The sequence below is a fragment of the Prinia subflava genome, chromosome 10 (assembly GCF_021018805.1).
Source record: "Prinia subflava isolate CZ2003 ecotype Zambia chromosome 10, Cam_Psub_1.2, whole genome shotgun sequence".
In the NCBI taxonomy this organism is placed as follows: domain Eukaryota; kingdom Metazoa; phylum Chordata; class Aves; order Passeriformes; family Cisticolidae; genus Prinia; species Prinia subflava.
In genome coordinates this window covers 29,011,066-29,023,834 of record NC_086256.1, presented here as the reverse complement: position 1 = coordinate 29,023,834, position 12,769 = coordinate 29,011,066, and the positions used below count along the sequence as shown (strand labels likewise).

The 12,769-nt window shown below is 54.6% G+C and overlaps 1 protein-coding gene across 1 annotated transcript in view; it reads left to right on the top strand.

The window, feature by feature from the left end:
• LMX1A (LIM homeobox transcription factor 1 alpha) overlaps positions 1-12,769 on the top strand; it is a 44,356-nt gene that overhangs the window by 544 nt on the left and 31,043 nt on the right. The window contains exons 2-3 of the mRNA XM_063406635.1: positions 5-119; positions 702-888. Coding sequence (XP_063262705.1) covers positions 44-119; positions 702-888 — 263 coding nt within the window. The 5' untranslated portion in view covers positions 5-43. The remainder of the gene's footprint in view (positions 1-4; positions 120-701; positions 889-12,769) is intronic.

Genomic DNA, 12,769 nt, shown 5'->3' with positions numbered 1-12,769 from the left:
GCAGGCGGGCGGCGCGGCCCCTCGCCCGGCCCGGCTCCCCACCATGCTGGACGGGCTGAAGATGGAGGAGAGTTTGCAGAGCGCCCTGGACCCCGCGACCCCGTTCTCCTCCTTGCTGGGTAAGTCGGGGCACCCCACTTCTGGGGACCCCATAGGGCGGGGCACGGCCGGGCGGGCCCGAGCGATGGATGGGCACGGGAGGTTCGGGAGGCCCGGGGGCAGCTTTCCCCGGCTCGTTCCTGCCCGGCGCCGCGCCGTTGCCTTCGCCCGGGGTGTGTCCCCGGCGCCCGCCTTCGCAGCCCCCGTTCGTTCCGCGGTTGCATTAAATTGTGTGTCCCCCTAACCCCTCCTTGTAACGAAGGGCTCTCCTTCGTATCGAGCAATAAATAATTCACTTTTTCTTTCTATCTTCGTTTTAATATCGGTTTCAAACGGTCGCTCCCTCTCTGAGCTGCGGCTCCGCTGCCGCCTTTCCAAGAGGAACGAAATCGGGGGCGATGTGCTTCCCCCGGAGCTGCCCTAAGGCACGGGGCCCTCCTGGATGCCGCAGCAGCTCCCCGCACGCCCCGGTCCCCCCGCGACCCACGAGCCCTGTGCAGGGGCAGCGAGAACCGCGGGACCTTCCGTCCGTCCCTGGCCCGGGCCGTCGCCCCGGCCGCCTTTCCCTCCGCCCACCCCAGCCCCCGGCTCCTTCCCCGCAGGCAGAGCCGCGACCCCCAAGTCGGTGTGCGAAGGGTGTCAGCGAGTGATTCTGGACCGGTTCTTGCTGCGCCTGAACGACAGCCTGTGGCATGAGCAGTGCGTCCAGTGCGCGTCCTGCAAGGAGCCCCTGCAGACCACCTGCTTCTACCGCGACAAGAAGCTCTACTGCAAGCTGGACTATGAGAAGTGAGTGCCGCTTGCCCCTCGGGGAGCCCCCCCTCGCTCCGTTCTCAGCGCCCACAGAGCCCCAGTGCCCTGCAAAAGCTTGTGGGGGGGACTGGTGTCCCGCTGCTGCTCCCCACTGCCCCTGCCCCGTGTGTCCCGGGAGGTGTCAGCCCTTTCCGTGCTGCACGGCGGGTTGTGCTTCTGCCCCCCAGGCTCGTTGCACCCTGGTTCTCCCCTTTTTAGAGGTCTTGCGTTGTGCTCAGGCTGTGCCCTGGGAATTGAGGATGTTTTGTTGAGAGCCTGGGAGACCCACGGTAACCCCAGGTCTGCGCAGGGACGGAGCCAAGCTTTTCCCCTGGCTTTATTTTCCTGCGGAGCATCTGCAGGAGGAAAGTTATATCCTCTCTGACCTGGTTCTGGGCGAAGCTATTATCCTAATATCTTCACAGGCAGGGAAATGCTATTGCTGTCCCCCTGGCTGGTGGGGAAACTGAGGCACTCGGCAGTCACCAGGGAAGGCCCTGCTGAATTCAGTGCTGACTGTCACGCAGAGGCTTTTCCTGCATCCGGGTCTGTGATGGTGAAGAAATTTGTGTGTTAAAGCTCCCAGCCCTGATGCTTTCCCCTTTGGAAATGTGGGGTTGAGGGGAAAGACAATGAGAAAATTATTTTTCTTTTTTGAAAGAAAAACCATTCCAGTGGGAACAGGGAGAAGGCTGCTGAGTTTTTCCTCCCCTGCGGCTGCTTTCGTTTTTTCCTGCTCATCCTGCTCTTGCTGTCCTTTCCGGACCCCGCTGCCTGGCCGAGTTTCGGAGCCGTTAAATTTTTGTTGCTTCTGGGCTGGTTGTTTCTTGAGGAGGGTGTAGATGGGGGGCCAGATCCCTCACTAACGCAAAGCCCTGCAATTTAATTCGCTTCTTTAACAGCAGAAAACAGTGATTGTTGATGCTCTCATCCCTGGTCTTCGGCGAGCTGGCGAGCGTGCTGGGGTCTAGCCCAGCTCCAGGCTTTTTTAAAGTTGGGGTTTTGGGGGTTTTTTGGTTTTTTGGGGTTTTATTTTCCTCCTTTAAAACCCGTATTGTGGGTCTGAGTTTAATCACTATGGATACAAGGCAAATTGAAAGCAGAATTTGTGCGCGTGACCTTGTTTTCAAATGTTTACGAAAGAGCGGAAGAATTAGCTGCCGTGAGAGTGGAAAGGAGAGAGCTGTGCCACAGGGTGGGTTTTTGTGGGCAAAAAAATTGTTGAGATTGGGTGCGCTGCTTGTTTGTCTGTAGAAATTTGACTACTGTGCTCCCATACATTTCCAACACAGTTTGGTTCTCCTTTTCTGCTTTATCGGTATTTTTGTTTGGACCATCAAGGGGATATTGGGGTGAGTGTCATCCAGAAATGCCTTTCCAGCTTGCAGCACATGTGGATTTTACTCTTGACTGCAGCTCGTGAGCTCTTGCAGTGGCTCCAATCTGAAACCCTCCTCTGATGTCTGTTGGCCGCGAAAGAAATCGGTGCCGCAGTTGGCTTCTTGCTGTGCCCATCTATCTCACTGGATGGACAAGGATGATTGCGGGAAAAATATGTCACAAATTTTTCCTAGGGCCCAGCAATAGCACCATTTTCCCTGGTTATTTCCTGGTTGTGTATGGGGTGGTGACTTTTGCCCGAGCCAGGGAGCTCAGGCTCTGCGATCGGCTGTTTCTGAGATGTGATGGTTTTAACCCTGACTCACTTCTGGCCTCTTCCCCTCCTGCCCCTGCCTGCCTCTTGCCATCCTGCCATTGTCCCCTTGCATTTAATATTAATTATGGTAGCACGGGGGTGCAGGTTTGTGTCCCTTCTCCTTCCATCCGCCCTGCAGGACTCTGCTGTGCCGGTGGTGCGACTCCTTACCTGGTGATGGCAAGGATGCAGAGCAGAGTCCCAAGGAGCTGCTTGGGCTCTGCTGAGCTTTATATAATAGTCTTTGTTTACCAAAAATCCTTCTCTCTTTCCCAAATGCCCGTCCTGCCTTTGGAGTGAGCATTTTCCTGGGTGCAGGAGCGCTGTGCCTTCCTTGGGCCATGGTGCTGGTGGCAGGGATTTGAGAGCGAAACGCGCGGAGGAAGAGCCGCTGCTCTCAGACCGAGCTCATTATCTCGAGCTGGTTAATTATCACAAGTGACTGACACTCCTTGCAGCGGAGAGCAGCCGATCCTCGCGGTGGCAGCGGCGTAGCCGGGCTCCGGAGGCCTCTCCGTGTGGGAGGGCCGGGGTGTCTGTGTGTGGAATGCTGGGGGTGCCGGGGAAGGGGTCGGGATCCAACCTGCCGCTGTCGCAGCGTCGGCGTTCTGCGGTTGTGTTTGGTTTGGGGTTTGTTTTTTGTTGTTTTTTTTGTTTTGAAATTGAAAGAAGGGATTTCTCTTCCCAATGGTGAGCGTTGGGGTGCTTTCCCAGGGACGAGTAGGTGCAGAATTTTCTGACCTGTCTCTGTGCTCTCTGATTGAGCTCTGTTTGTAACAAGGCCGCAGAGGGTTAATGAGGGAGTGTGAGACGGCAGCTATGCCTCCAGTTATAAATACACCCATGGAAAGTGTTACGGACGGATTTAAGCAAGCATCTGACTCGCTGGGCTCTAGAAATCGAGGAATAATTTGTTAAAACACATGTTTTACATTTCTTTGTCTTTCACAAAGAGGAAGAACTTGGGAGAGGACTTGGAAAGGGAATGGATTAAAGGCCAAGGGTGCCAGGTCAGGCCTCGGCATCTCTTTGGGGTGCCACGACTCAGGGCCCGTGGGCGGTTCGGATGGTGATGCTGTCTGGGAACTTGGGGAGTTGGGGGTCACTCTTGGAGCAGTTTCCCCAGCACTGACAGGGAGGACTCCTGGAGAGGGACGGCTCAAGCCTGTGCCCCTGGGACAGCGTCTATTTGGAGCAGAGGACGTTCGTTACAGAACATCCCGAATCCCGCGGCAGCCCCCGGCGCTTGTCCAAACCTGATAAGTCTCAACTATGACAAGGTTCAGTCTTTGCCCTGGCCGGCTCCCTGACTGCAAAGTGGCCCTGGGGACATGCCCCGGCTGTGGGGCCCCTGTGGTGGTGGTCAGGGGGATGGGCTTTTGTGGTGGTGAATTTAGGGTGGGGGGGCAACACCAAACCTGGCCATAAACGGGGACGAGTGCTGGAAGCGATGGGAAGAGTAGGGCTGCTCTGGAGCCTTAGAATCTGCACGAGGACAGGAATTGTTGAATCACCCCTCTTGCCTAGCGGTGTTTCATAGTAGGTTTGCACAGGCCAGGGATGTAGGGAGGACCTGGAGGCACGGGAAGATCCCCACTGCAGGTTCTGGGGGCCAGGAGTGCTGACAGCGGTGTGGTCGTGACGGGGGGCGCAGCTGGGGAGCGTGGCGACGGCGGGACGGCTTGGCACGTCCCCAGCCACGGCGCAGAGCCCCGGCCCCAGCCCCGGCTGGCAGGAGCAGATGGCCAGCACATCTCGGAGCAGGCCTGGCATGTGGGCGCCGGCAGCGGAGGGGCGGCTGCAGCCCCCGAGCCGCCACCGCCGTGCCGGGCTCCCCGGCCGAGGCAGGCAGTTGTGTGATGCTCGCGCTGTCTTCGCACGGCGTGATGGCTCTGTGCTGCTGCCAGCTTCCGCGCCGGCATCGCGGGGCTCTCCTCGCCTGCCTCCAAAGCCCCGTGCTCCCGCAGCCACGGGCTTGCGCGGGTTCTGAGGCCTTCTCCTCCGTGAGTTAAAATGGGGAGTCGCCTCCGGTGGCAAAGGAAAGAAATAGAAGTCCTTATTTTTGGGTTTTGGATAAAAATCCAGAACACCGCCCTCCCAGTGTGCACTCAAAGGAGCGCCCGTGCAAAGGAGCTCCCTGGGGTTGGGTTTTTAAGTCACACCGGGCGTCTTCACGTGGGGGATGAGCCTCAATGCTCGGCAGCGTGGTCCTGCCAGGCCTCGGGTGAACCTGCAGGCTTGGGGCGGCCTCCCCTCGCCCACTGGAGGCTCCTCTGGCAACTGCTGCTGTAGAGGAGAGAAGGGGAAGCGGTTTGGAGCATGGTTTATCCTGACTAATGTGGGTAATCAAGGTTATTGTGCAATTAGCTGCGAGTCCTGGTGCTGCTTCCCCAGCCTGGAAGGGCTGTGAGGGGAATAAATGCAGAGGGATCGAATGGAGGTGGTGCTGGACACGAGCATAGCCTGGTCCCACCAGCTGGAGAGCTCCTGTGGTATGGTGGGTTTGTCCTGGTGGTTTGCAGTCCCTTGCCTTATCTCACTTGGAAAAGTAGGACTGCCTGTGCTTTTTGTGGCTGATGGGAGAGACCTGTCCCTCCAGAGAGCCATGGGTCAGCCCAGCTGCAGTCCAGCATGTTCTCTGGAGCCCTGTGTCCCTTCTTGTAGGGCATCCTGTGGAGAGGATGATGCTGACTTGGGTTTCTCCAGCTGGCCAGGCACTGGGAGCAGTCAGGCTGGCCTGGATGGGGTAGCAGAGCACACCCCAGCTCTGTGGCACAACATTCCTCTCGGTGATCTCTCTTTTCCCATCTCTCAATCTTTCCCTCTAGTGCTTCCCATGCTTCTTGCCTGCTCTCCATCCCCATCTAGCACCTCATCTCCTGTAGCAGACACCTCTCTGTCCTCACCCACAGCTCCTGGAGGAATAGTGCAGATTCCTTGTGGTTGGCACTGCTGGGCTGGGATCAGGCACCGCCTCTTTTGGTTTTTTTGTTATTAAGTCAAGTTTTTGTGCGGACAGGGGGTGGGAAGTCAGGGAAGCAGCGGGATGCAGTGCGAGGGGTGTTATGGAGGCCACTGTGGGATCCGTGATGGAAATGCCAGGCAACCAAAATAGGTCTTGTCTCCATCTCCACCAGGCCCTGTCCTCTCACTTGTGGGGTCCCCCTTTCCAGAGGGAGCAAAAGAGAGATTTGGCATCTTGCCCCTTCTCTCGGCCCTTAATTAGATTTGTCTTACAATTAACGTTTCATAGAAAGGCCTGGAAGCGAGTGAGGTTTGGCAGATTGGGAGCGAGGCAGTCGAATAGTCTTGTCACCTCTCCCTCCGTGGTGGGGACAGGGGTGGCTTTGGGATCACCCCATTGGCAGTAGGATCCTGGAGACTGCAGGTTGGCACCATCTGAGCCACGACCTGAGCATCCTTGGGACTCCTGGTGGTTTCTGCCATCTTATTTTGGACATACTATAATATTTTTTTACCTTATTTTCCCCACTCTATGAGCTGGTGCTCCCTGATCAGTGCCTGATGGGGCTCTTAAAGGCCTGAGAATTGCTTTAGGTTTTTGCAGTCCTGACAAAAGCACCAAAGAGAAGTGGACTGGGGAAGAAAGAGGGGTTTGTTTCGTTTTGATGAGAATTTTGTCTCCACCAGCTGGAGAGACAGCTGGGGTCCTCTCCTGCCCCAGCTCGCCAGCCCTCGCCTCGCCGGTTCTTCACCTGCTCGCAGCCGCCAGGCGCAGGGAGGGATCTGCCGAGCCGGGGATTTCAGAGAGCCCACAGCTCGCTGCTGCCTCGGGGAGCCTCCCAGCAGGCTCTGAACCTGATGGTGGGGCCACCACCGGCTGATCTGGGAGCGGGTGTGAGCTGGGTGTGAGCTGGGTGTGAGCTGGGTGTGAGCTGGGTGTGAGCCGTGCTGTCGGCTGCCCAGCGCGCGGGCAGGATCTGCCAGTGGCTGTGTGTGCTGCCAGGGAGACTGATCTCTGCTGGCTGTGCCCTTCCCCACGGGCAGCAGTGGCATGGACTCAACCCAAACCCACAGCAGTTTCTGATTCTGATGCTGCATGCTCACCCCGGGGTGTGGCAAGGGCAACCCCAAAGCCTCGTCTTCCTGGGAGCCGAAGAAAAGGGAATTTGGGGTCTAGAGCTGACCTCCTGCTCATGAGGGTGCAGGTCCTGCTTCTGGCTGAGAAGGGAGAAAACCCAGCAGTTTGGATCTGGATCCACACTTCCCCACTTCTGGTGAACCTCGTGGTGTGCAGCCACGGGGGGTACTCAGTGCTTGGTGCTGGAGCGTGTCTGAGGAGGAGGCTGCAGCCAAGGTAGAGGGAGGGGAGAATGAGAATTGTCCTGGGTATTTTTCTCCTCAGGATGTTCTTTGTCTCTTTGTGCTCTCTTGTCTCTGTCTCGTGCCCTCTGCAGAGGCAGACACAAAGCAGGGATGGGGCCTGGGCTGGAGGACTGTGCCTTTACCTGGAATTCAGTCAAACACCTCCTCCGTAGCAGGAGTGAGGAAGATATTTAAAGCTGAGAGAAAATATTTGAATTTTACTAGGGGAAAATACTGGGGTCAACCCAGCTTAAGTGTTTTTTTTAATATAAATGTGTTTTCATGAGAAATTTGAATTTCTGTGTGTCTGTTTGAGATTTCAGAAGGGGGAGGGTGAGGGGAGCTAGCAGTGCTCTCTGTCGTGGCAAACTGTGACAACCCATAGTTTTGTTCCTCGATACTTTTATCCTGGATGGAATCCTGCTTCCTGGCAGAAAGAATCCAGCTGGTCTGTGGTTATCTTCTCCTGGGGCTGTTGGCCCTCAGGGGCAAAGGATGTACCCGTGTTGTCTTACGTGTCTCTGCGAAACCAGCAGGCATCTCATTGCAGCTCTGTTTGAGGTTTGCTGTTTGTTTTTGTAGGTTTGTTTTTTTTTTTTTTTTAAAGATGGTCAAACCTTGGTTACCCAGGAGAGGGGTTCTGTAATTCCTGGCTTCCCACCTCAAATATTTACGGACAGCCAGATGCCAAAGCTTTTGCAAAAAGCTGGGGCAGGCTGAGCTGTGCTGTGCTGGGCACAGTGTTGGGCTGATGGCACCCAGTTCCCTTTATCTGGGGGGTTTTCTGTTAGGTGGCTCTGTCTTCTGGCTTATCTGGGATTTTTCTGGGGTCTTATTAACAAAAAACCAATTTCTTCAGCTTGCCAGGGATCCTTCAGGTGTTGCACGTTTTGTAGGCTGGCTGGCTGAGAATGGGAGTTTCTCCCACAAAGGAGAATGTGTGAGTTCTGAGTACAGGGGTGAAATCATGTCGTGTTCAGTGCAAGTGATTTCTTTTCTCTTGTTGCACTGTACTTCCATGCACCTACCTGTTTTTGGTAGAGTGTTTCAAGTGCCCATGAATAAGATCCTGATTTTTGGGGTCAGGTCTTCTGCACTAGTGCCTGGTCCGGGTACGATGAACCATGGTTGCATGCAAGAGAAAGAACTGAGAGTTGGCTCTGTCACCCATGAAATGGAGCTGGAAATACAAATCTGGCTTAAAAATGTTTCTTTCATCATCATGAGTGCTTACAGCATCTTGCTGGGCGAGTTTGAATGCTGGATACAAATCCTCCATGTCTCTCCAGATCTGCCTGATTTTTATGTCACACCTTTGTGTTTTCCACCTTGGGCTACCTTTGACCAGAGGTGAGCTGGAGTTTGTGTGCAGCTCCTCCCGGGCACAAATTGGCATGATTAGGGTACAGATTGACAGGAGAAGGCACGGATCAGTCGGAGAACCCCTCTGGTCTGTATCCCAGTCGGAGGGTCCCTGTGGCCCCGTGGCTGCAGGTGAGTGATTCTACCTGCATGGGGACATCCTGCTCGGGACAAATGCCTGGAAGGGCAGAGGATGCTGGAGGACACTCCTCGGCCACTCCTTGTGCTTTGCCAGCCCATCAGGGCTCAGCACTGATCCTCCCCAGCTGTCCCCTGTCCCCGCTGTCCCCACATTGTCTCTCCTTCCCTCGTGGGCTCTGTTTCCCAACGCCGTCCTTGACAGCGGAACAAATCCCTTTTCACGGGACCCGCGCTCCTCGCCCCGCTGTCCCCCGCCCCTGCCGTGCAAAATCCCCTCCCTCCCCGGTACGTCTGTGCCTCTGGAATGACAGCCACCCCCTCAGTGGGGTGGGGAGCCCCTGAAATCCCCCTGGGCAAGGTTCCCTGCCCTCTAAGTGGGGTCTTAAAAGCGTAAGAGGCCCGGGCAATTCCTGGAGAATCCATTGTTTGGATGCAATTGATCTCTTTGGGAGGTGCATGCTCTCCTCTGATGTTGTGCTTCAGAGGTCCTTGGATGGACCTGGAGCCTGTGTGCCCAAGGACTCCTTCCTTCCTGCCTGGGGCCAGTGGGGCCATGCCATAAGTTGATTTTTCGCTGCACAGCATCGCCCAAGGTGGCTGAGCAGGAAGAGGAAGGTGGGAATTTTCTCTTCGCTACTGAAAGCTCAAGGAAGCTTTTGGCAGGAAAAATTTGGAGAGGAGAGAGAAACAGGTTAAGGGACCTGAAGGCAGTTTTCAGCTGCAGCAGCTTTTTTTCTTTGAAAGAGTCAGAGTTGTCATCTCTTGCCTTCAACCCCTGCCATCGTAAAATCATAGGGATGCTTTTGTTGGCAAAATTTCTGCTTGGAATTTGCTGGCCCTGCTAAGCCTTTAATTCTGGAAAACTGCATATTAGCTATGAAAAGGGTTATTAACCCCTGCAGTGATTTATCTAAATGGGAGGAGGGCAATGTCACATGTTTACAGTGGCCTCCACAGAGGTGACTCAGATGAATAAATTCATGGGTGCTGCTAGTGGAGGTGGGCGTTTGTTGAGGAACAGCCCCAAAACTCCTGCCTGATGATTTCTGTGCTGAGCCTGGGTTGGAACTGCCCTCCAACATGCTTCTGGGGCACATGTTCTGGGCATCTTTCCATTTCTAGTCTTGGAGAGTCAGCAGGAGAGGAGGGATTGTCAGCTGTGCTCTGTTGTCAGGTGTGTAGGACCCCAGCCCTGTGCTGGGTGCTGAGGAGGGGATGTCAGCCTCCTTTCCCATTACAGACCACCTTCTGTAGGTTCCTGCAAGGGCTGAAGGGGAGGAAGAGGCTCACACAGGATTCAGCCAAGCCAGGGTCTGAATTGCCCCATGGAAATGCTGAACTCCAGGTTTTGGCTGCAGGGAGAACAAGATGTTGCTCAGCTGAAGGGTGTCCTTGAACCCAGCCATCCTCTTGGCTTGGGTGTTTGTGGGTTCTGGAGTAATGGGATGGCTCAGGCTTTTGTGTGTGGAGTCTCACCTGTGCCAGAGGGGCGTCCAGCTGGGTTGGTGATGGGGAACAGAAATCCTGAATTATTTATATCTTGGCATCTCCTCTGCCCAGCAGCTCGCAGGAGTGGTATCGAGCAGATCCTTTTAAACGGCGCTTGGGGTGAGGGAGCTTGGCTAGGAAATCATTGAGTGTCTGAAACTCCTTGATGCCTGCTCAGGTGGATGCTGCTCCTTCCCTCTGCACCCGTAATTATGAGAGGCTGGGAGAGCAGCCTCAGTGGACTGGCGTAAAAGTTTAATGAAGCTTAAAGTCTTGAGGTCGGGCTCTTGAGTCTGAGCTTGTTTCAGCTCTGGGTCTGGGAAGGAGGGTTAACCAGAAAGGAGGGAGAGGCTTCCTGCATGCATTACCTCAAGGACATTAAACCCCGCGCTGATGGGAGGAGCTGTTACGGAGATGGATTAGGAGAAAGTGATGAAAGAAGGCATCAGAGATGGGTGAAAGTGGGTGAAAGGCCCTGTGTGGGGAATGTAGCTCGGGGTGAGATTTTATCCTCGGCAGTGGGAAAGCTGCCCATGACAGGGACAAAGTTTTTTCTGGCCCCTGCTGTGCCAGAGGCCCTGTGCAGCCCCAAACCCAGGCGGTGCAGGTGGGTGGGTGCTGGCATGCAGCAGGACCGGGGTGGCTCACCCAGCTCCCGTGGGAGATGCTCCAGGCTGGGGAGGGTTGTTGGGATGCTGGTGTGTGGGACACAACAAGTTCCATGGCGTTGTTTTGTTTCTCTGTGGCCAGCCAGGTTCAGAGGCGCTGATGCTGCCCGTCCTTACCTCGGCAGGGGGACGTGGAGTGATGAATCTGGCTGCTGAACCAGAGGCCTAAATCCCAGCTCTGCTGGGATGGCCCATCCCCATCCTCCAGAGGAAGTGCAGTTTCCCTGCCAATAATGTCTTTATGCTATTTCCAACCACATAACAAAACATCCCAGGAACTCCCTGAATCCTTGGCTTTTAAAGTAAGTATACCCCCACCTTGAACTGATTTATTTTTGCCTATTTTGGCACTTCTGTCTCCAAGCATCAGCAATGATCCCTCCCTCCCCGGCCTGATGCCTGCAGAGCACCGTTCTCATGCAGAGCAGCCTCATTTTGGGGTGATGCTTTGCAGGTCTCCTTCCTCAGCCAAGGACGTGTATCAGGCACATTGTGGGTGGAAGGTGCTGATGAAACGACACCCAAATCTATGCCTTCCCCTTTAGTTCCCTTGTGCCAGAAAAGTGCAGCAAAAGTCAACCAACGATGCATCTTGCCGAAGCTGCATTTTTTTTTCCAGGAGGATTAGTGGTTCAAGAGCGGGGATTTTCAAACTGACAAGCCCTTGGCAGAGAAATAATTACAGGCTTTTTTATCCTTTGTATTTCCTAAGTAGTTCTAAATAACTTTCTCCCTTGAGGCATTTTTTAAGTCTAAAATATGGGGGGAAAAAATGTGAATTTCCTTAGTGTCCTTGAAAATATGTGAGATGTTTGTGGAGACCATTTAAGTTTCAGATATAAGGTTTTCTGCGTGCGTTTTTCGCTTTAACCACGTCCAATCAACCAAAGTTTCTTGGCTGGTGATGCTTCAGAAATGGATCTTAAGAATTGGAGATGGAGGGAGATAGATGTGATCACTTCTTGGCCATCTCAGGAATGCAAGTTTTGCCTCTCCAGTGTATTCCTCAGGGTTTTTTACCCCACTCCTTGCTGTAAGAGAAGATTCTGGGGCTAGTGGAGCGGGTTTTCCTTGTCAATGTCTATTATTTGATTCCTCCACGGTGCTGTGTGTCCCTCTGGGAAGCCGTGGCCATCCCCCTTTCCTTAACATCCTGCAGCATTTCCAGGGGCCCAGCCCCGTCCTCTGCTGGCTCCTCTCCTTGCCTGTACCTCCATCCTCAATGCTTTGCCCAGTCTATTTAATTTAAAAAAACAGACAGCGTGAGGTGAAAAAAAAAACCCTCCTAGGGGCAGCTCCAAGACATACATGAGCTTATGCCTTTTATCCCTGGAAAAATTCACCTCCTGTGGGTTTCCATGGAAGCCCTTAGAGTGGAACCCTAATTTTCTGAGCACCTCTGTGCTGCACCATGTTTTACCGTGCCTGGAGCTCTTTTTAGCCTTGCTCTTTTGGCCCTCTTGGAGGAGCCCTCTGGAGGGTGCTGTCCCAAATCTCAGCTATTCCATGCCTGACCAGGTATCCATCCATCCATCCCTAACACTGAGCACTGCTTGTGATGCCAGGGGGGACCTGGGGGGCCCCGCTGGGGTTTGCACTCCCTGCAGTATGAGGGGGCAGTGCTGGGGCTGTGTTATTGCATCTGCTGTCAGGGCAGTGCCGGGGTGCTCCCCTGGGACTGCTGCTGCAATATTCCTGCCGTGGGCAGGCTGCTGTTAATAACAGCATTGCTCTACCTTGGCTTTATTAAGTGAGAGAAGCCTCCTTTCCTTACACCCCAGGAGTCTGGCCTTTAGGGTGAGAGGGAAGGAGGTGGGAGAGGAGAGGGGGAGTGTTTGAAGTAATTAGAGATGCTTGGTGTGGAGTGGGGGATTGCCAGGATGGGTGATATCTTGATGAGGACCCTGTGCAAAACCCCCCTGTGGGCTCTGCCTGACTCACCCCACTCTTCTCAACCCTTCTTCTCCCTTGGGTCTATGGTGGTCAGAGAATGGGGTGGTGAATGCTTTGCTTTCCCTGTTCCCCCTTCTGCTGAAGACCCTTTTAGGGTACTTAAATTCTGGTTGAGCGATGAGGAGGCCACAAGGTAGCTCCAGGGCTCACAAAGTCCCTTGTGCCCTGCAGATGTGGCAGGTGACTCTGCAGGGGAATACTTGGTGCCAGGAGGGGACCTGCCTGTCCTGCCTCTCTGCTGCCT